The sequence below is a fragment of the Netta rufina genome (genome assembly GCF_964035555.1).
Source record: "Netta rufina genome assembly, chromosome: 3".
NCBI lineage: Eukaryota > Metazoa > Chordata > Aves > Anseriformes > Anatidae > Netta > Netta rufina.
Window position 1 is genome coordinate 3623496 of NC_140125.1, and position 24736 is coordinate 3648231.

General features: G+C 35.7%; 1 protein-coding gene across 1 annotated transcript in view; it reads right to left on the minus strand.

Annotated features, from left to right (window-relative positions):
• Positions 1-24736, minus strand: part of PSME4 (proteasome activator subunit 4) — a 61560-nt gene that overhangs the window by 13859 nt on the left and 22965 nt on the right. Inside the window, exons 13-35 of the mRNA XM_084284879.1 lie at positions 24053-24117; positions 23806-23956; positions 22804-22902; positions 22414-22483; positions 21825-21892; positions 21019-21234; positions 19891-20048; positions 18408-18503; positions 9807-9862; positions 8637-8693; positions 8309-8364; positions 8128-8226; positions 7545-7607; positions 7289-7384; positions 6295-6426; positions 5090-5299; positions 4045-4181; positions 3657-3710; positions 2946-3075; positions 2248-2329; positions 1506-1659; positions 975-1044; positions 180-305 (exon numbers count right to left, since the gene is read on the minus strand). Of these exons, the coding sequence (XP_084141005.1) occupies positions 180-305; positions 975-1044; positions 1506-1659; positions 2248-2329; positions 2946-3075; positions 3657-3710; positions 4045-4181; positions 5090-5299; positions 6295-6426; positions 7289-7384; positions 7545-7607; positions 8128-8226; positions 8309-8364; positions 8637-8693; positions 9807-9862; positions 18408-18503; positions 19891-20048; positions 21019-21234; positions 21825-21892; positions 22414-22483; positions 22804-22902; positions 23806-23956; positions 24053-24117 (2445 nt within the window). The remainder of the gene's footprint in view (positions 1-179; positions 306-974; positions 1045-1505; positions 1660-2247; positions 2330-2945; positions 3076-3656; positions 3711-4044; positions 4182-5089; positions 5300-6294; positions 6427-7288; positions 7385-7544; positions 7608-8127; positions 8227-8308; positions 8365-8636; positions 8694-9806; positions 9863-18407; positions 18504-19890; positions 20049-21018; positions 21235-21824; positions 21893-22413; positions 22484-22803; positions 22903-23805; positions 23957-24052; positions 24118-24736) is intronic.

A 24736-nucleotide genomic window follows, 5' to 3' on the forward strand; every position in this document is an offset into this window, starting at 1 on the left:
TTTTAAGTACATTTCCATAAGTAGTTAATCAGAAGAAACGATTAATGGGATTAATCATAGCAGCATACATTTAAATCACTATTTCTCAACAGTGAGAGACAAGCCCAGAATTGCGGCTTTTCCACACGCAGATAATTATCTGCGAGAAGGAAGCAATTTAGTTATTGAACTCCACTTACCTTGAAAAGGCAAAATCTGCGAGGATTAAATTTGTCTTTTCCTTTCCTATCTTCTAAAGACAGAAATTTTATTAACTGCTCAACAAACTTGGGATCAGAAAAATGATCATATATAATTTGTTCTGCCTGTAAAAGAAAAGAAAAAAAAAAAAAGGATTAACTTTGCAGTGCTTGATTGCCACAGTAATATCCCAATCTTTTCAATTCCCATGATTCATTTTACTGCTGGCAAAAATCATCCCAGAGTCATCCATTTTTAACCCTCATTTCAGAGGGGATATTAAGTGACTACATATCATCTTTAATGACTACATATCATCCTTCCTTTCACTAGGAAAAAACCCTACAAAATAATAACTCCCACTGTCCTTAATTACCTTTGTTACAAACTCTGGTAAAGATTTGAAAATGAACAAAAAAGCTATCGTTAACAATTATTCCATGATCACTGACATTTATAAAAATAATCATTTCTTCTTGTATGCTAACACAGTAAGTATGAAAATTAAGAAGAAAAACACTGTTTAAAGACTCTTTGGGGGATCTAGGCTTCAGAATTATCACTTATGGTTTGTTAAAAACAAGATAACACAGTAGTTGAGTTCAATCTCCATCTCTGCAACCAAGCAGAAAAAGTATTTCCACACATTTTATGTATGCATTCTCTAAATTACAGATGATACTTAAATTAAGATAGAGTAGGGAACTTGATCTTCGTACCCTAACCTGTGGGCATCATTAAAAAACAAAGAAGTATTAAAGCAATACACAAATGAAACTCACTAAAACCCATACCTCTGTTAGCTCATCTCTTTTTCTCCCAAGCTTTGGTTGCTGCTCAACTGGAGCATAAATTGTCATAGTTCTAAATGTAAAGAAAAGAAAAGATAAAGTTAAAATGTTTCAAAAGAAAAGTAGAATGAAACATTTTTTTGTTCTCTATATTAAACAGGATTTATCAGCTACAACAAAATCAAGCCTACCATTATAAAAGTACTGCTACAGCAAGCAATCCAGAATTATTAGTAATAAGACTACCACGCGTATTTTGTGATCGCACGATTTGCGAACACACATGCTTCAATTAAAATCAGCATATAGTTTTAATGGAATAAGGTTAATATGCATAAGTGCCTAAAGTATCCGCAAAACCTAAAGAAAAACAAGTAGACACTTAAAAAAAAAAAAATCAAAAGGTGGCAAAGCAAGCAAGAAGAACAAAAAAAATTTTCCCCAGTCAAAAAAAATAAACAAAACACACATTACATCTCATTTTTTTCCCCTTGCTTTTACAATTCTATTTTAATGTACATTTAATGTACTCACTGAGGCCAGGTATAATAACCCCAGTGTGTCTTCTCCACAAAACAACATGACTCCCAGGCTTCCTTAGTCTTTGGTAAGCTCCGACTGTCATAGTGCAGCCACTGGTTATCCAGCCTGTCACCAGCCTGAATACCAGAAGGCTTAGGGTTTCCACCTGGTTAAAGAGGAATTACTATTTCATCAAACTCATTCCTTGACAGTTCCAGCAGATGCTGCAACTTACTTCTGTTTTAAGATTCTAAGAGCTTTTATGTCACTGCTCAAAGCTTTTTCCTCCATCAAACATGTACAGATATTTGCTCTGTGAGATTAAAAGTAACACTGATAGGAATCGAAGATGGCTTTATTAATTTATGTAAAGGTGCCATAGAAATTATGAATAAATAGAAATAATAGAAATGAAATAATAGAAATGATAGAAAAAGAATAAAAAGGCATACAAGTTATTCACACAAATTACAAGGCTTTCTGAAAGGAGGATGACTATAACCATACCTCTGAAGTTTTATCTCACCAAAAATAATAGCTTAATATATAATTCTATGTATAAATCTGTTTAAAAAAACTAAAAAATTAATTAATATTACCTATTTTGTTTAGTTAAGACATTAACAACCAGAGAGAAATGAAAAGTTCGTGATTCTATGTTTAATTTCACCAGAAAAAATATGTTTTTTTTTTTTTTTTTTTTTTAACAATAAAAAAAGTGAGTAAAGCATTTCTTATTTTGAATAAAACTTACTTATTTCATAGGGGCATATGGGCACTTTTTTGTGTGTCCTCTTAAGCTGCTTAAGAATGCCAGCCACAGCTGAGATGGCAACCTAAATAAAGAACCAGGCATTAATGTACCCATTCCATACCTTTACATCATCTCATCGTAAGACACACTTTAAGCCAGATACTCAGTGCCCTAAAAAGCCACTAGAGGTTACATCAAGCTTCACCATCCCAGCGGCTGATACTTCCCATAAAGCAGTAATTATCACCAGGGAATACAGGACATGAGTTAAGCATGACCTTTGTATACCACAAAAATAAATCTCCCCCCTTATATTCTGGAGAAAAATGATGTGGCCGTTACTTTCAAGCCTCACTGAGGAGACAAGCAGAAAGAAAGGTATAAACACAGCTGGACTCCCTTCAAGTAATAAGCTGCAGATAGAAAAATACATGTACATACCTGCAGAAAACATCCTAAAGTAAATAAGAAGGAAATGTTTCACGTTTCCACAGTCTACAGACTTTACATTGTTTATCATGGTTACAGCACTCCCAAAACTGTCACATTCTTAGATTAGGAACTATTATACACACACAGCTGGGAGGCGGGGAGGAATGTACACCCCAATTTTTGTACTTTATCACAGCTGAGTGACAAACATCTATCCAAAACCTATTAAGCTGAAAGCCAAAAAGATGTAGTTATATTGTTTTTACCTTACGAACTACAATTGCATCGTGGTTGAGACACTGCACAAAAAATCTTATGGCACGGACAGGCAGTATCCTATCATCCCTCAGGAGCAGAGACAGAAAACCAATACTTATGTGCTCGAACTTCCAGGGACTAAAAAACAAACCAGACGATACATAGAGTTTTACATGCACAGACGTGATTATACAGGTTACAATTATGTAAATATATACTCAGACTGACATAACCAATGTTCTGACATCACTATAGCCAAGGAGCATAACTGGCATTTTAGGAAGCCTCCAAAATGCTGTGAATGCACAAATGGAATCAAACTTACATCCAGTTGAAATGCCAAGATCAAACCAGCACCATTTATGTAATTATTAACTTATAATGATATTCTTTTTATTTTTTGTAAACAAATATACTGTGAATTGAAAGCTATTTGATGTCAGTATTATGCATATGCAAATGCACAAGGATCTCCAGCAATCCAATGCTTGCAGGTACTTTCACAAAAGCTTTCCAAGCTTGCCACAATGCACCTTACACAAGATTCCTACCGACAAATTGCTTTTGTACAAACTACCATCAGGGTGAGAAAATATTATTCAATTCTGGCCATGCAACCTGCACTTTTTGATGCAATTGGTATTTATTCATGTAACCACCTCCAACCCTCCCCCCCCCCCCCATTAAAAAACAAGTGCTTCATGCACTGGGAGACTTACAGATTTCTTTGTTCCACACAGTCCAACAGCATGTTGACCAAATTTTCATAGTTTCTGGGTATTTAAAAAAAAACAAAAAAACAATCATCAACTAGATGCTGCTGAAAGAACCACATAGAAGTAGAATAAAAGTTCCTCAGCAAAAGGTGGCTGAATGCAATGCAGCAAACAGCACCAACTGGTAGGACAGGGAAGGAAGAGAAGGAAGGAAATATGGGTGTAGAGGAAAGTGGCTGACAAGTCAGGAGAGAAAACGCACCACAACAATTCTTGGACATTGACAGTTTGTCTAGTTTAAAATTTAGTTTAGCAATTTTGGATTATTACATTTAACGCGCAGTAAGCATTTGAGGCAGTGGAAACTGGTGCTAAGGGAGGTTTAACTTACCGCAGAGCCTCAGCATTCTTTTCTTTCTGTCGCTGAATTCCTAACTGAATTTCCTCTGAGCAAAGGGCTGTGAAATTTGAACTTGGATGTTCTGATCTTTGCAGCATAACAGCTATCTCAATGCATTTCTCTGGAACCTATTGATAAAAAAAAAATGCAGAGATTGGAGTGAGCAGCAACTTAGAAATTTTTATGTATGTTTGTTTGCTTCTGCTTTGAAATAAGGAGGGTTCTGAATCATTTGAAGAGTGCATAATTTCCTGTCCACACATGCAAGTCCTTGGAGTAGGGAAGACTGTTTCTACATTCACACATCAGAATTGTTTCTCTAAACTATTTGTTTTATTTTATTTTAAAACAAAAGACAAACTATAATATTTAATTAAAGCATTTTTATGATTTTTTTTTCTAAAGATGTTTATTAATTGGCACTCATTCTTAAAAATAAGTACCATAACATTTATCACACTGAATAAATTGGTATTCACAGTGTGGGTGACAGAGCACTGGAACAGGCTGCCCAGGGAGGATGTGGAGTCTCCTTCTCTGGAGATATTCAAGGCCCGTCTGGACACCTACCTGGGCAGCCTGCTCTAAGGAACCTGCTTTGGCAGGGGGGTTGGACCCGATGATCTTTTGAGGTCCTTTCCAACCTCTTCAGTTCTGTGATTCTGTGATTAGGCATGAGACAGTTGTGCAGAGTACTGTGGGACAACAGCTGCAAATACTGATAATGTTAATTTGACCACATGGCTCTACCAACACACACCTTCACATCTGATTAGCAAGAAGCATGCTAATTAACACTGGAAGACAAGTTCCTTTCCACAAGGAAGATAAACAGAAAATTACAAATTCTAGTAATATTACAGGAAGCTATTATTATTTCAGTCTTGAAAGCACAGGCCTGCATTCTTCTGTAACAGAAATCAGAATGGGATCAGCATTGAAACCCTAACTCAAACAACATAAATGAGTCTCAAACACTGATGCAATCAGATGCACCCAGAACCCAGACGTTAACTTTAAGCCATCTGATGCTTACCGCAAAATCCAATCCAATTGTTTCATACTGCCTATGGATTTTTTCTGCTAGGTCATCAAAGAGTCGAACTATGGATGGTTTTTCCAGGGACATAGCTTGGCTGAGCCCAGAAGAAACAATCGCTGGCCATGTCTGTGCAATGCAGTCCCAATCATGAAGATTTGCCAAACATACTCCACTGTGATTTCCAAGAAGACAGTATAAGGCACCCTACAAAATGAAAAATGTAATTTTGAAGAAGAGTAACATGCACTGTTCTTATGATAATATACATAAGCATGCACCCACACAGAAGAGATTCATCTTCAGAGTTCCCAAATAATTACAATATACCGAATGCAGCTATGTAGCCTCATTGCCAAAGAGTTTTGAAGATTTTTCGTACAATTCTTTTTATGCTAAAGAACTGTTTTAATAAAATTATAAATCCTGCCAATTAATTTATCCACAAAATGGATGACTGACTTTTGAATTACATTATAGAATGAACTACTCAATGATTAAGTATCACACCTGTTTTTGCTGTGAACTTATGTTCCAAAACCAAACCTACATTTGGTTGTATCAAAAATTTCAGGGCTGCAGGTAAATTGTGAGGCTGATGACCAGGACCAGACCTGAAGTTATGCCATGGAACAAGACGCGGTTAACTACCAGACATGATATGATCAACTCCTGAATGTGACAGGGAGGACAAGGAAGGGAACATGATGCTTTCTTGGCCATGAAGGGAACACTTGGATGTTTAGATTGCCTTCTGATTGATCAGCATCATTTCCAGGCCTGACAGCATCAATAATTACCTACTGCTTAACAATAAAACCCATCTGATTTTACTAAAACATTTTTAGGTCATCAGCATTATGTCCAGTTCAAGTTACCAGTTTATACTCTTACAGCTGATTGAACTCCTTAATGAGTCTTACTGCTTTGGACTATAGCTTCTCAACTTCCACGAAAAAGAGGTGTTAACATACACTTTAGTAATACCTGAACAGTCAATGAAATGAGGAGCATACATAAACACAAAGCTTCTTTTGACAACTCATTTCATCTAAAATATTCCTCATATTAGTCATGCATAAACTATATGCCATGAAAATTTAAGAGTCATGCTGATAAACAAGCAAACCATGCTTCGATCATTAAAAATTCTTCTGTAAATACACTTTCAAAGACATGAACCAAAGTTAATCTGACAATACTTTAAATTGCTGTTGAGTGACATCTTGCCGGTCTGGACGCAAGAACTCCAAAACCAAGGGAATGATATCCCTGCAACAGAAATTATATGTTCCCAGAGCTGTGAAGAATGCTTGCTGAGCTTTACTTCTGACCTGTGGGAAGACAGACATTACTAGGAAGTATTCTGAACCAAAAATATATACACTACAAAAGAAATGGGTAACGATGGTGTTGCTTAACTTATGCACAGAGTTTATGCAATTAATGTGTGTAGAAACACATTATTTGTAGAAGGTTTTAAATAATGTGCTTCCCCTCACGCTCAATAACCGCTGCTTCTAAAAACATACTTTTTTAACATTTATTTGAGAATAGCCACAAGGTTAAAGAAAGTTCTCTGTATTGCCAAAACCTGTCACTGCACTTTTAAGATTGTTTTAAAAGCAAACAACAAACAGCGTAACATACGCAGTTGACAGAACTCTAAAGAGCCTTTAAACACTGTGGATTGAATTGAATTTATATAACCATGGCATTCCCATAGGGCTAAGAGTTCACAGTGTAACCACCAGGCACACTTGTTTTGTGTATTTTTAGGAAGTAGATATGGTGGCAGCCTAATTCTTAAAAATAGATTTAGCATCCCATACAGATGTATTAATCATATTGAGAATATCACACCTAAAAACCTCAACCTGATATATTTTTAACTGTAATTATATGTTGAATTACTGTTTTAGAAATCTGGAAATAAAGTCAAAAAAAAAAAAAAAGTAGCCTCAACTGGCAGTCAGCCCACACATTTAAGTTATTTATTTGACAAAGGGGCTATATTTGAAGTAAAAGGTATGTCCAAACTGGTAACTAATGGAAATGAAATAATTATTTTCATATTTCATGTTGCCATGGAAATAAACTGAAAAATAAAGGTCCTGAAAATGGAACTTGAAACACTTAAAAAAAAAAAAAATCCCAGCACCAAATATTTCAGTTTAAAAAGGGGTTGTTCCTTACCTGACCATATGAACTCGTGGACAAACACAACAGATCTCTGATCATCTCCTGGTGAGAGGTTTTATATTCACAGCCTTCCATTGTTAGCGTTCTCAACTAAATTGCATTAAAAACACAAATAAAGGACAGATTTTATTTTTGCACTTTAAAAATGTAGAAGAAACACTAGTGCAGAATTACTGCACTTTTTATTAAATGTCAATATAACAAGCTTTTCTAGTGAAGCAGTTGGTGAAGACTTAAGTGAAAGTATTACCTCATGCTGCAACATAACTCTGTCTATCAGCAAAGCTCTGATATGCTGCTTCTTTCCTTGAAGCTGTAAGCAAATACATAACTGGGTTTAGATTTCAATATCCGTATCAGCAATCTGTACTGACTGCATTCTCCCCAGGTACTCTCTTCTAGAACCAGGCAAATTTGATGTAGAAATTTGCACAAACCCTTGGTTATTTTTTTCCCCAGGTATAGTTTTTTTTCTTCACTTATTTTAATTTGCCTATTACTATGGAAATAAGTTCCCTTCGTAAGCAAAAGAAAGCTCTGGTCACAAAAATGACCGAGTAAACAAGAATCAGAAAAGATCGCCATGCCAAGAGTTTCAGATTTTGGTTCAAGGATGCTAACTGGGGGGGTTACTACAATTTAAAACTGCTAAGTATAAGGTTTCCAAATAAAGGTACAGAAGCACAGGAAAAAAATATTCTTATCAAGAAAGTAGATGACAGAATCATGAAAACCAATTAGTACTGTAAAGAAAATAAGAAAAAAGTCTTCATGAGCATTAGGAACTATTTCCCCCCCACGCACACATTTCTTTACAAATAAAAATTACTGACCCTGTTCTCCATTGATTTTTTCACTAAATTAAAGCTTTTCCATCGTGAATCAAACTCATGCTTGTGAGATCCTTGGAACTGTAAAACATCGCTTATAATCTGTGGAAATAAAAAGATGACATAGAATTATCTTGAAAAACAAGCTATGTCATATGTCAAGTACTACTAATTATAAACATACCTTTATTATTAGAAATAAAGACTTGGTATCATCTTCTGAATTATCAAGTATATAGCCTGCAATGGGAAGAAAAATTATGTATCATCAGATTGGAAACTAGTCTTAAAAATAAACAGTTTTCATAGAATTATAGATTCATTTAGGTTGGAAAAGATCTCTAAGATCACCAAGTCCAACAGTTAACGTACCACTTTAGAGAAATTTTAAAATAAGCTTAAATTTAAGAATTACAGGCAAAGTAAATCGAACAAGTTTCTCATCTCTACAGTTATACTTAAAAGACAAACGTACAGCGCTTTGTACATAAAGAAGGAATGGTTATACTTACGCAGCAATTTCCTTGTAACCCTTGCAATTGTTTCTCGATAATTCTCTCTCGATAAATCTGTACAAAGTTAAACATATTCTTTATTAGAAAAGAAAAAAGCAATATAAAAATAAATAAACCAGTAGAAAGCCCGAGCAGACTATTCAGAAGCTGTGGTGCAGACTATAACACCTTCTTTCTCTGCCTTGATAGTTGGTTTAATTTTTAAACACAGAATATGGCAGAGTATTAACCATATGAAAATTTCTGAGTGAACACTAAGTAGGGTAAAAGAGAAAGCCAACAGAATACAGATTTTACATTTCAAGTGATTCCGCCAGTGAAAGAATGGGGATTTATTCCCTTCCAATGAATGGAGGAACAGACATTCTCAACATTAAAAAAAAAATACAAAAATAAAACCCAGGCTAAATGATACAAGCAAATTCATCAGGAAGTTTTAAATAGCGTCAAATTGCTATAAAGGATCACTCAATTAAAGCACATTCTGTTACATGTTATATGGCTGCAAACTCCCTGATTGCAAATCAACTGATCTGATTTTAAAAGCGTAAAAGCACCTAAAAACATTCAATCACCTGACAAGCAGTTACTTTGTGCCTCAGCTCTTTTTTTAAGCTTCCCTTTTTCACTTGGAAGTTGGTGAAGAATATGCACAATAAAGCCTGAGGACAGACTTCAAAACATAAACAACTTTATCTCCAAAACTTTGCATTTTTAGGACTCTCAGGAATTAGACTTCACTAATCCTCTGTCATTAAAACATGCCTATTAAGTGTTGTACATGGGCCAGATGAGGTGACTGACCCTTTGGTCTTCAAGTACTCTGTTTCCACTTCTGCCCTTCCAGTATGTTTGAAGACTATGTGATGCTTTCTTCTATGCCAACTACTACTATCTTAATAGGAACTTTCCTTTTGTGAACAACCCAAGAAAACTCCAATTTTGTAGTATTTCTGTTTCATATCTGTATCTTTACCATAGCTGAAGATGAAAATGACATATGCACAAAAATTTCTGTGTTGGCCCCAAAAAAAACTTTAGGGTAAAGAGAATAATCAAAATTACGCTCTCAGTAAGAACATACAGTTTTCACTGTTGTCTGTGTTGCAAAATAAAGAAGCAAAACAACTCTTACAACCTCTCTGAACAAAATTTGGTTCTACTTACCGTATTCAACACCAGTGTACAGCTTTGTCTCTTCCAAAGACACCAGACTTGGTACCCTGCATGAAAACATACCAGGCATCACTACACAGTAGGAAAAATCACCAACTATGTGAACTTTACTGGTGTTTAATTCGTTTTAAGAATTTAATTTAATAATTCATGCTGGTAGCGCTAAAGAGGTTTGGGTTTCTTAACAGTGCACTTCAGTTCTCTAACATTTATCGACCAACCCTACTTACATGTCAAAACTTGTCAGAGACAAGTACACACCATAAGGATACCTAGAACCCAGAACCCTTGATTTAACAAAATTTCACCAGTTTTGTTAAATAGCCACAGATTTTTCCTCACTGCCAAGCCTATGAACACACTCATCAAAACAAGCATGGCTGCTAGCTGTCTCTGGCAAGGAAAGACAGATGAATTTGGTGGCTGAAGGGTAAATGGTTGAAACAGAATCCTTCCCTGACAAGTTAAATTGAAGCTTTTCTGACTTTGGTTCATTCTTTATAAAGTTTTTTTTTTTTTTTTTTTTTTTTTTTAAAGTGCCCATTATCTACAGGACTGATACTTACTGTTATATGAAGTTCGTTATTAATAACGATTCCGAAATAAAGTGATGTGTTTTTTTCCAGGATTTAGGTCAAACTTATTAGTTTAAAAAAGTTAAATCAATTTTGAGGTCTTTTCAATTAGCTTTATAGATAACCATTCATAAAATATAGATTCAGACATCATATACTAATGAATTTAAAAGACATATCCTCCATTTATTTATTTATTTTTTTTTTGAAGTGCCTTCTCTCCACCCAAAATATTACTGTAGGCAAATTCAAACTCTCAATGAAAAAATATTCCAGTGTGCTTTGGAAAGAAAGTCAGGAACAAGAAATACTGTACCGTTGTAATAAACAAATACTATCGGCAAGAAATCTGTAGAAAAGTAAATTTCCATATAAAATTGCATCAACAGAGCAAACAGAAAGCTATTTGAAGTAATGTTCTACTCCTATTACAGGTGCTAAGTAACACATGAAAAAACAACTGATTCTACATCTGAGCACACCCTACCAGACACTAAAATAAGCTCTCAGACTTCAGGCAACTGCAAACTTCTGTCAGAACTCAAAAAAAAAAAAAAATCGTTTCTTCTGTAAAAATCAACACATTAAAGCACAATTGCTACAATTACCATGCTGATTATATGAAGGGATGCAAATCTAAATGTCTTGCAACCAAAAATTAGTTAAACAAACTGACTTCTCAGACCTCATAACAGTCACATCAACAGCAAAAGTCAAATGAAATGTCTTTTTCTTAATCGATTTGGGCATAAAGAGGTGAAGTTATCATTTTTAACTGTTCAGAATTTGCAAAATGTCCAACATGAAACCAGCATTTTGTCCCCAAATAAATATTTATAAAGCTTTTGTGGTCTCACAAACTTGCTTTTTTAGAATCACCTACATGATTGACTTAGAAAAATATTTGTTAGGAATTTCCCTGAGACCAGATCTTTCAAGTTAGGAAAGATACAGAAAAGAGAGAATTCTGAAATTAACGTGGGGAGGGAGAGAACCTTCCCACCCCAAATACTACTGCTTTAAAAAAAGAAATACAACAGATAAATTCAACAATGCCAGGAAGTTAAACATTAAACAATTATTTTTATATAGTATGCTGGATATGTTGATTGGTAAAGGAGCTCATAGCAGCATTTTTCTCTAAGCACTTAAATGTATTTTTACCCTTAAACAGTTTTTCCTCGTACGAATGCACAAATTAAGTTCATGCACGGCTTTCCTATCCATTAGGCAGCACGGAAAATTCAAGTGTAATTGACCAGTTTTCCCTCAGGTGGGCAATAGAGATTACAAATTGTGGTGGTTCCTTCCCATTCCCAGCAAAACGCACTCAGGTGTTCTTTGCCAGCTAGCCAAGTTCTGAACCAAATCTCTAATATTAAAACAAAGGAAGAACAACACTCCAAGATCTCTCTACCCTTCAGGTTCCTGAACAGACCAAGAACATGCCAACACAGCCTCCTGTAACCACCAGCTAGCCTGGGGCTGTCCTTACACTCACCATGACATCGCTCCCCAGGCAGAACCACGTATTTCAGCAGGGCTGCTAACAGGATGAAAATACTGTGTTCAAGATGCAGCAAAGCTCTCTGGCTGGCCCACAACTAAGATCCATGCTACCAGTACTCTGCATTTTAAGTGTCAGCCACTGAGTCAGAGAAAAACAGCTTAGGACATACAAAAGGAAACAACCTCAGATGTTTTTCGTAACTGTAGTCAATACTGACAGAGAGATTTTCAATACTTCATGCAAGGTACAAATCATACTGTGCTTTGTTCTGCAGCAACAGCATCCAACACAAATTGCCAAGAAAACTTAGGAGCAGAGTATCAATAATTATTGCTAGAAAAGAAATTCCAATTAAACAGAACTCCAAAGAATTCATTCCCTTATTCACCACAGTGCAAAGCCAGAAACATCTTAATTTGAGAAAATTGCTGCCCCATGTTTTTTCAACTCCCAGACATTTTACAGAGCACTTTATTCAAGTGTTTGTGGGCATATTCCTCATTACATAAGTAGGACTTCAGTAATAAGATACAGCTTTTCAGAAACAAACAAAACTTTTAGCATTGCTCTGCTGAACCAATTGCAGAGCAAAGTTTTTAATAGAAAGGAAAACCCCAAAGCCAAAAAAACAGCACCACGTTCAAGATTAGATCAAGAGCTGCATCAGCCTATTTTGACATCAGAGACTATAAGACAACAGCGGGAAGGTGAACAAGGAGAAAACAGGGTTACTCACCGTGGAGGAGTAACTGTCCCCTTTTCTGTGTGCAGCTCCCCCAGCAGAGCTGGGAAGTTTCCTGGAGATGCCAAGAGAGGTTAGCTAGCCCTGCCCCTCAGCATACGATGTCACATCCTCACACATTTAAAAGAAGCGGTCTTATCCTTGACCTGAACACCTTCAGTGAAAGGACATTTAACAAGCTCCTACCCACATCTTCAGCAAGAAAAGAGCAATACAGCATCCTACCTAACCAAGCTGTATGTAAGAGGCGGGGAAAATCTGGAAGTCCTTTGAGTGACTCTGTTTTTGCTTCCCTACCCCAGCTGCTAAAGATTACTTCAGTAATAGTCAGGCTGCAAGCAAGAGAAATGAATGGGACCTCAGCTGAACATCAGTGAAAGATCTCCCAACCTCAGAAAGCTCTGTTCTTTGCATTTGAAAAATCTCTGCTTGCACACAGTTAGAGTCATTCCAACAAAAGGCCATGGCCATGACTTACAGTTACAGCAGTCCCTTACGGAAAAGGGCAGATAGCACACACAAGTTTTACGTGTACCCCCACACCCCATGCAGCAGGGCAACCACCACACTGTGTTTCTGCAGGCATGGAAAAGAAAAGAGTAATCTTTTTTCTCTAACTGTGACAGGCTAATTCACCACAGCTCTGATCGCCTTGTTCAGCCCCAAACAACGCTCATGCTATCCTAAAGGATTGCTCCTTGCATCCTCCCTTATCTCCTTTCTTCCTTGCAGAATTACATGGAATAAATCATATACACACACATTACAGATTCATGACTTTGTTTTCTATTAATCTCTTATATGCAGAACTTCTGAAGGGACTTCATTCATCCTCCAAAACAGATAACGTTTAAAGGGAGGTATGTTTCTTGATCCCTACAGGCTAAGAAATAAGAAGTCAGCACTAAGAGACAGTCATTACAGTTCCATTTCCTAATGAATATTAACTGCCCTTTCCAGTCCTAACAAGTTTGGGTTATGTACTTGTGCAGGGATTGTGCACAAATTTGTTTTCTACTAAGTTACCTATAATCTTCCTGAATACCTGCTCACTTACAAAATGCTCAAAGTAACACTTAAAACAGTGGTGTTCACAGTAACGCATTTAAAATAGTGTGAGGTATTGTTTAAATTAAACTACAATGGGATTTTCAGAAGGATGTAAACGATTTAGGTAATTTATGTAAAAAACACAGGAACTCTACTCCCAAACTTGGGCAAAATGGGAGAAAACTACACACAAGCTACACACAGGAAATACTTGGTCTCAGAAAAAGCTGGAGCATTGTGAAATCTAAGCCATTTATGATCAGGTTCAATAAACTTTGCTGTCACTCTTTAAGCACTTCACAGCAGCTGTGGTCATATGTATACTGACTGTATGTACACATGCTGAGTACTTTTGGGTACACAGACTGTATCCAAATCAAGTGTTGGTCATTCTAATAATGTGCTTTCAGTTAAAAAAACACAACAGTATTTTTCAGTTCAGAGACTAACAGTCACTGAAAGATTAAAAAGAAGAAAAACTAATGAATCGGCGTGAAAACATTAAGCTAGACCAACAGGAGATTCCAGAAGACTCAAGCCAATGTATACACTTGTAGATACACAGAAGTTTTTCAATCTTTACTCTAACCAGCATTTTATTGAGCAATGTAAATGAAGAAAACAAAGCTTTTTCATGTGAAGAAAAAACAAACAAAAAGCTCTGTATGTTAACCATTCAAGAAACAAATATATTTTCAACAAACACACACAAACCGCTGAGATATGAAACAAAGGCTCTTCTTGACGAGGAGAAATATTAAAGAACGTTAACATCTTTGGATTATCCATTAAATTATTGGATATTCTCAGCTGTTTGACATTAGGGAACACGGAACCTGAAAAACTCTAGAGAAATAGAACAAATGACTTTCCATAGAAAACTTTTCAAGATGAAAAGTTTCTAGAAGTGGACAGTATAACAGACATTTTCATAAATGAATGTTGATGAGTTGTGGTACATCATCTACAACCAAACAAAAAGAATCATATTTTAACAGTACAGCTGCAGGAGAACAGAATTCTGTCCACGTATTACTAGAGAGGCCTTATATTTGCAACAATTTCTTGTTCTAGAAGCAACCTCAAAAGAATTAAGCAGCTAAAAATCACCAGTAGCAAATACTTATAATGTTAGTGGAAAGCAGTTTTGTGTATTCATAGCTGCAATTTGCTTTTTCTTAAGCAGAAGGACTTGAAGCTGGATTCAATCCTTCCACCAAAACTTCCACAAAACATCAAGCTTCTATTCTCAGCCCCCTCAGGGACTACCACATTTATGTAATACTGTGAGTTAAAAGTCATCCATCAAGCAAACAAAATGCCACACCACTGAAACAACGGAAAAAAAACTCACATCTAAAGTATGAGAATTTTATGCAACGACACAAGTTAATTACAACAAGCAATAATGAAGTGCAGTAATGAAGCAAGCATTTAGCTAGCTTGTAACAGCTGTGACATAGGACAATATATAATTTTCATCATCAGATTTCTGTATTAGTTAAGCTAAAAAAATAATTCCTCAACCAGTGAAGTCATCTTGCTTCATACCAGTCACTCATTTAACTGACAATCATAATAATGATCTAATTACATCAGTTAAAATTCATGATGCTGCTTACAAACATCAGCAACACAAGACTGAGAGAACTGAAATATAGCAGCCAGACACATTTTGACAAAACATACCTGCCTACAAAAGGCAAAGGTATCAGTGTACCTTAGGAAAAAAAACTATTAAAATAAAATCTTTGTATTTGCTAAGGAAGCAGAATGCACACCTAATCAGGAAAAGCAGGGAGGAGAACCAAGCCTAGCCACAAAAGGATGAGCTGATAAAAAGGATGAGCTGATAACTAGGTCCCATAAGACATCACTGCTGCTGCAGCCTGTGGGGCAGGAGCAGCCCCTTTCTCCCTTATTCCTGCCACTGTCATCCTCTGCTGTCCCCTACCCAAGGCTGAGGACAGACACCCCAAAACAGGTTCTCAGGTACTTTGGCATCAGTTACTTGTCAAATGTGAAAACAGAAAATATATTCAAGGGAAAAAGCATTTTAGTAGTTGGAACAGCCTGCAGAGAGATACTAACTGAACCATCCCATCTAGTTCATCATCCTGCTACATAGAGAGTCAAAATGTGCACTCCATTCCTGTATTTCTTCTGCTGGGGTTCAAACCCTCCCATCAATATGACTTTTCTTCCTTCAGTAAGTCAGCTGGAGGGTTAGAAGGAATGGATATACATCATCTGTTTTGCCTGGCAATAATTTTCAGGAATCCTAATCATCAGATATCAAGATGGACGAAAATCTACCAGTTACACCTGTTCAGCTGTACCTTAAAGTCAGCACAAACAACAATGCTGCATTGCATCGCATGTCATCAGCTACAGGTCACTGGAGTTCAGAGGCACAGAGGTATTCTCACACGACATCTCCCACACTAGATTGTTTCAAACATGAATTACTTAAAAAATATATAGCGCATATGGCTTGGGTTGGAAAGGACTTTAAAGATCATCTAATTCAACACATGAAACCATTTACCAATACCTGCATTCAAAATATTCTTATACTGCCACATGACAGCGAGTATCAGCACCACTGGTGATAAGCGGTAACTGTGCCCGCAGAGCTCGCAAAGCAAGCACTCTGGGTAACTGGCGTAGTCCCTATCAATAAATGCCCTTCAGTTTCAGATCTCTGCTTTATGTGCATTTCCACTGCATTCCCAAGCCAGTTCCCATTATAAACAACTGCTATCTTAACCAAAAAACATCCCAGGAACTCACAACACAATTGCAATTAAAATCAAACCTTTTCTATTCCAGCAACACATTCAGCAAAAGACACCTCCTACGTTCAAATTGGATATTATCATACAGACATATGGGATAGAAAACAGCATTCACAGGAATCTGTTTAATATTGCTTTTTAGTAAGAACATAATCAATTGTGCACAAGTCCACTTTTCTTACCCCAGATTTCCTCCTTTAAAAGAAGTATGTTCCATTTGTGATAATTCGAATTATACAAATAAGCTGAAGCTTATTAAACAAAACTCATTTGATTTGAGTTGGCTAATTCCAGTGTCCTGTATAAAGTGACTGAGAAGATAAATTAATTACAGTTTTAAAAAGCTTTGACATAAACATAAGAAGTTTGGATGCAAGACCTACCCAGAGTGGGCAGAAGCAGAAAGTCTGTCCAAAGAACAAATAATGGTGGATTCCGAAGCTCTATGGACATTTACTAGAATGAACTATTACGTGTTATAATGCAGATCATGCAAGAAAAGTAGGATTTTGATTTCTTTCGTCACAAATTGATTTTAGCATGCTCTCACATAGATTGCATATATTTAATAAGGCAAAACAGATAACTAACTGCATGAAACAGATCTTCCCTAAGCATTGAAATCATTCAGAAGTTGATTATAAGCTAATGTTCTAACCTGTACGTTAAACATTTACAGACCCTGCCCCAAAATACAAGAGATGATCCTAAGCAGTCCACATCAAAAACAAAACCAGACACAGTCTAAGGTTAAGGCATGATTCAGACTGAATCAAGAAGCGATGCTAACACCAGTCCCACATTTTCCCCAATATTGACCAGCCACATACTGCTGGTACGGGAACAGTCAACACCTACTGAAAGGTGTTCGAGTCCTTATTCTAGATGCTATTCCTAAATCAGTCTGAACGCCCCACATTACCTCTTCAAAAGATGACTTGCCTACAATTCTTAGTGGTAGCCAGTGGTAATGGTTAAGCTCTCCAGCTTAACCAACACTCTAAAAGTACACACAGAAGATATCTCTCACCCTGCACAAAGAGCGCACAGCACCTGAACTAATGCATTTGAGACTGAATCAATGCTCCTTGGTACTTCTAGTATCCAGAATGTGGTGGTGGGGGAGAGACATACAATCAGAAACAAATTACCAGTCACCAAATATAGACTTTAACACAAGCCAAACCCTCTGTATTTCAAATGGTGATACATAGAAATAGATACAGAAATACTTAAACTCGCAGTTGCCTCTAACAATATTTCATCACGCTTTCTCAAACAAGTTAACACTTAAGCAGCAATCTATTAAATAAGACTGTTTTAAAGCCAAACTACTGTGATGCAACAGAAAGTTCTTGTTACTTCCAAAATGCAAATTCACCTGAGCATTTTTGCTAGAGCTCTACTGTATACTAGCACCAGTAGCCAAGTTCTTTTCTGACACTATTCACATGGTATGAACATTCAAACAGGATTTACTTCCTATTATAAACTAAGAACACAGCTGGAAAGAAGTTTAGTTCAGAATGTTTATGTATTTGTTCAGGGTGATAAAAACATGATTAAGATGACAGCATATTACAATTTGACGGCTTCCTTTGAAGGAGAGAAACCCACAAGCAAATCCCTAACTTCCATTTACTTCATGTAAAATAGTATCAGCAACACAATGCTGTCACATACTTTAAAACATTTGCACAAAAAAACCCTAAAACTTATTTCACGTTTTAAGTACTCCAGTTTCTGTAAGCCACACTTCAAATTTCTGCATCTTTATACTAGTAAAGGAAGTTATTCCTTAAAAAGTTACAGGAAACTGTTGGGTGATAATAGCAATAGAAAACAGAGGAGAAAGAAAAGGTATTAAGTAATTTAATAGATAAAGATATTTGTGATATATAAATTAATTTTACTTACAGATGAGCTACCCTTTCTCCTTTTAGAGGAGGCAGAACATTCCCAGAACCAATCAAGCAGTTATGCACTATGGCAAGACACTGTTGCACATCATCTCTTAAACAAAGAAGAAAACATGATTACTTCAACTGTTACCTTAAATGCTTGAAAATATACAAATGATAAACCATATTTTTAAAAATATATATATATATATAAAAGCTGATTTTTTCTTTAGCTGTATCAAACACAAGAGGGTGAACTACAGAAAGCAAACTGTGCTTTTTTGCGATCTAATTTGATCACTGAGCTCTAACACTCAACTTTGTTTTCTAAAAATCTTGTTTTGGAGATCTTAAATTCTGCAACAGTAAAGGAAAATTCAGCATAAACAGATACACCAATTCCAAAACAGTCAGCTTTACCCCAAATACCACAAATTAACGGTTTTATATACAAGGTGTCACAGAGAAAAGGAAGAAAGCAAAAGAAAAACACACAAATAAACTAAAGACCTGAATAGGAAACAGAGCCTTTCTTTTAGTTGAAGCACATACTGTGATTGCAGTTTGGTGACATTAATTTATCGAGCATTGCCTTTTTCAGATATAAAGCAGTGTGAGGCCTTAGTAGGACAAAAATATTTACTAGTTCGATACAACCTGCTTCATGCAGGGCAGCACTTCACAGCACGACATAGGATGTCGTATCAAACATCCAATGATGTATACTATTAAACTCTTACCCTTGAAACAAGAAAAAAAATCTTGATATTTACTGCTTGTAACCGGCTTTAACTAATTGATAATTGTAAAAGCTTCAGCACATACTACACTAATGATTATCTTGTGCTTACAAAATTGTCCTATGAAGCCATGGTTTCATGTTAATGAAGTTTAACAAGATTGGTTAAAGGTATTCTTGCCTCCTTTCCCCTTTGTTCATGCCACTGACTCTGTGTTACCTCCTCGATTAGTACACTACCACTTTTTTGCAGGGACACATTGTCCCTGCAAATCCTTTAACTTGTAGTAGGGAAGCAAGTAGTTTGGTTGTACCAAAGATAGAGTCTAGAGGAAGATTCTTTTCTTGCTGACTAAAATTAAAGATTTAATTTAAAGTTCAATTTAAACAGTTTAATTTTAAAATTAAAAATAAACAAACTAAAATTAAACCTGTGGTATGCATTAAAAGAACTTCCTGAACAGAAGAGTTTTTATACCAACATAAAGTATCCTCAGAACTTTTTATAGGAGTATTCCTGTTCTAAGAGTATTTCTGTTCAAAATAATCCAGTATCCATTTTATGAAATGCAGTTCCAACCTAAATGCTCTTTGAAAAATAAAAATCTTGGAAAGATACTTGAAATAGTCCCAGAAGACAGTGTAACATTATGCTGTTATGCTCCTTAACCTTTGTACCACCACCACAACTGGCAATAACTAGGCGAAATAGACATGAGTGGATAAATGCACCTTCTCCATTTGACATATTACCACTAACCTGGACATTTCTAGTTTTCCAGTTGCATAGTGTTCTAGTCTGGTGAGCTCAGGCTGTAGAAAAGTATCCAGCAAATAAAAAGCAAAGTTTATTTCCTCATCTGAAGGTACATGCCACTGGATGTCCAAATTCCACAGGTCACCTGGTTTACCCCAGTCCTATATTAAATAAAGACATTTCCTATTAACCAAGACATTTCCTATTAAAGCATTTATTTTATTTTATTTTATTTTTTTATTATTTTTTTTTTTTTAAGTGTTTACTATTAATGAAAAACAAGAACTAGCTACTGCTGTAAAGCAGTTATCAGGACAATTCTGGAGAAAAAAACAAAACAATAAAACTGAATAGAACTTCCAAATCTAGTACATTGTCTGCATATACCTGGAACATAACACATACCTGAAAGGACTAAAAGGCAAAGGACTGTACTGGTCTAACTGAAACACAACTTTGTTATTCCTTTGGCTGGATATAAATCCAGAAAAATCCTTGTAAATTCCTGGAAAGTACCGTTATCTCCTTTTTTGCAACTATTTTGCAAAGATGTACTCGCTTTTGCATGTACCCAGCATTACTTGTTATATCTGATGATCACATTTATACAAAAAGAACTAAGGAAAGGCTAAAGCTCTCATCCACAGAAGCAGATGAAAGATTAAGTTCGTCCCAGTGCAATAATGATTCCTGTGATTGGATACTTATGTTTGGAGATAAACAGGAGAATTCTGCTGTTCACTTAAACTTAACAGTTTACACCACTGCACTTCATTGACTAGGGTCTCAACCTAATGCATCATATATTACAAATTATGAAATATGAACAGACACTCTTGCTTTGTATTACCTTATCATAACCATGCAGTCATTGTAAAATGCACACCATTAAACTAACACATCATGCTACGTAACTACTCAAAACAGTCAGTATTCATTTTTTGCTATCAATATAATTAAGTAAATGGATATTTGCTATACATTTAAAAGCTTAAAGCATCTTTCAATTACACTTTCCGTTGCTGCTACCTATGTTCAGAAATCTCAGAATGAAAACAAGTAATATTGTGTATGATTGTTTTTTAAAAAGAAAGTCAAATCCTCTAATCCTAAGTAAATGAAAATCCTTGCCTTGATAGGAAAGTATTCAGAAAGAGGCTTGTCAAAGCCACCTGGCACACTGCAGTACTCTGTGGGGTAGATAAGTGTAGCAGAACGAAGAAGATGATGCAGTAGGTTACAAGACAGAATGTAACCCTGCTTACAGGTTAAATGTAGGGTTCGCTGCAGAATCTTCCCAAGCTGCTCCCTGTATGGTAGCAACTTCTTTCCATCCACTCGAGTGATCTAATAGGAAACATAAACATTTAAGGTAAACAGAATGGATTTTATTCTAGAGGACTAAAGAGAGGATTATACTGTGCAAGTGATCCTGTACCAGCTTTCATTCTGTAAATCACACCAAATTCATATCAGAGTTTACACATGAACTACCACTTTTACCACTATTGAATAGTGTAACACATAGGAACTGATATACTTCCCCTCTTGATCTCATTCAAGATTTTCTAGCGTTACTTGCACACAGTGAGATACATTTCAAAAAGGTTATCTTTACCAGAAGATATTTTCCCTGTATTGATCCCTCTTCGTTCTCTCCACCTCAACAACTCATTGCAATAAATGCTTTAATTTTATTCCACATACAGACCATATGTTTATGTTCTTGAAGCAACATCCACTTATGTCCCATTTAAAGTTAGAGAAGAAAAAAAGTTATGCAACATAATTCATGCAACAATTAGTTTAACAATTGTTTAAATTTTAACAATTAACAGATAGTTTAACAACAATTAGAATTTATTAATTTCTTCTTTCAGGATCACTAAATAAGATTTAATGACATACATGTATGAGGAGAATATTCTTTGCAATACCTCTGACAAAAGCTGAAGATTCCAAAGTAGCTCCTTATCTAATTCTTCATCACGTAATACATCATCATCTAGAGGAACAAGCGATAAGCATTGCTGTAACTATAGTGCAGTGAAGTTTTCCAAACAAACTACATTATAAACCAGATACTTGCATCCAAGAAGTTTACTCCAACCCTTCTATTACAAAATTCCAACTCATTTCACCCGCAACCAAGTGAAATTTATTATAGTTAAACTAAAAACATGAATACTTTGAGTAATTCAGGAATGTCTGGAAACACTCGGAACTGGCACATTTTTTTTTTTAAAGAACCGTGTTCTCATAGCTTGAGAAATTTCTGCTTTGAAATTACACATAAATAGTTGTTGCATTTATAATTTTTCCTAAGAAATAATGAACAGAAATAATCTCCTATTAATATTATTCATAAATTCATCTTAATACGATGAATTTATCTTAATATTAATAAGATGAATTCATCTTAATAAGATGAATTTATCAGGAAACATGGAAAATTTCAGTATTACTTCCATGCTTAATGAAAGCCAAGTCAAAACAAAGCAAATATGAAAAATCTTATAAACTTACTGACTGTAAGGTGAGTTATGACACTGCAGCAGTGCGGTACAAACAGCTTCAAGGATTCCTCAGGGCGACACTGGAAACAGCATCATAAACAACCAGTTTAAAAAAAAGATGCAAGAATGAAATTCAGGGTACAAACTGAAAAAAAAATCTTCTAATAAATCATCTTCAATATTAAATTTAACATAAATGAAATTAAGAAAACTACTTTGTCAATTAACCTCTTGAAACATTTCCTATATGCAACTACCTATTTTTATGATATTAGGAACCACCTGTATTTCTAAGACAAAGATTTTATTTGAGTAGAGGCATGAGCTTTTTGGCTTTGATTTGTCTCATTTGTTTTGTTTTTTAAATTAAAAATCAAGTGAAAATGGAACATTCTCTCACTTTTACTGCAGCTCGACACATATCAGCAACCATACGACCAGCAACTCTTGTCTCAAATATATTTGAAACGGCGAAGTTGAAAACCTTCTCCAAGGCAACCTAAAATGAATAAAAAAGATGGATTTTTTTTTTTTTTTTTAAAAAAAAAAAAAAGAGAATGCTTATATTCTTTCCCCCAGGCCCTCCATAAGTTTAGAAGTGCACACACAGAGTGCTTTAACAGATAATATAGCGGGACATCCAGCCTTCAGCTGGAGAGACAAACTACTTCTAAAATGTTCACTTTGGGGAAAAAAGGTCAGATACATTGCATTGACTGATAAAAGCTTGGGAACGCTTCTGAGAAACTACAGAGAAAAACAGTTTTCCCTGAACAAGTCACAAACTGATTAAAGGAAAACTTTACTATTTCACGTGTGAAAGCAAAGTAAAGCCAAAACATTCCTTAGTTAACAAATAAATAGGGAATTAGCTATTTAAGTAGTCAGCATATTTTAAGGAGGCTCATTACTATCTTGCAAGGCAAGTTGAATTATACACGGTGAAGTTTGTTCATTATTATAATAGTTACAGGCAATCGGGAAAAAAACACAAGCCTTTAATGACAACAAAAAATTAACTTACAACGTGTTAATGAGAAGATTACAACCAAAATTGTACTCAAATGTCCAATGCAAATGTCAAAATGTACAAAGCAACATATCCAAATACATACTAAATGTAGTATAGATCTAAATGGAATAGTGTTAACCCAACCTACAAGGAATGTATCTATCCATGTAAAAACATGGATTCCTCTCCATCAAGTACTTCAGAGCTCTGCATTAATGCATATGAAACCATAAATTTACATGAAGCCCTAAACATTCCTCCCAGCTCCTTCCTTGCTAAAGCATGGAAGTTCACAACAGGACAATGCAGGAAGGAAGAACCAGAACGTACCAGCAATTCACAACAAACTTAAGCCTTAAAGTTGGATGAAAAGCCCCATGTTTTACATACCTTAAATATATCTTTTGAACACTGAGTAAGGATTGTACTGAAAGTAGAAGAAAGACCTAATTCAACTAAACTCTCCAGATGAGTCATCTTCTCAGTTTCAGTCTCCTCTCTGGTTTGTTCTAGCGTGCTGCTCTCTATAAGTCCAAAACATCTACAAAAATACATGAAGTACAATTTTAGCAATTAGAACTAGGAAGTTGTATTAAAGTTTTCATGCCAAGCTTTCACCTTTCCTTAGCTTACTTACCTATCCATAAACTGTAGTACAAAATCCTCAAATTCAGCAGTTGCAGAGCACAATTCTCTTTCTACCTACAATTTTCCAATGCAAAAGAAGCACAGAAGGTTAGCTCTTCTTAGAGACACATAATATCAAGTGTATTTCCTATACTAATTACTTCGAGAACACTTACAAATTTTAGTTGATATAGACCACACTACATTTCCCACCAAACAGAATTTGCATAGTCTCAAGTACATCACATGAAACAATTATTGTGTTTTCTTTACACTGTGCTATCAAGCTTCCTGGCCTTGATCTTTAGCCAAATAACCTCTCAGGCTGAAACCAGGGTCTGTCTCCATAGATACAACCTTTAGCCTTACTACTGATCTTCCTCTCCAGCAGGATGCCAGTGTGCCAGCTGTGGTGGCAGACTTGGCTCTGCTAACATATTTACATTACTCATTCATCATACAAACTCTTCTGCTAGTGTAAGTGCTGCAGCCCCAAGTCAAGAAAATCAACTTAATTCCAGTAGGTTTGTGAAAAATCAAAATAGGCACCTATTAGCTGTTCTGTGAACTACAAGCATCTCCTAGCAGTGGACAAGATATTCTGCATGACAGTTCCAACTACCATGGAGCACTGGTGCTGCCCCATTTATAGCGTGCCAGATATAGTTTCACCATCTGCGTTTGAACTGCTAGA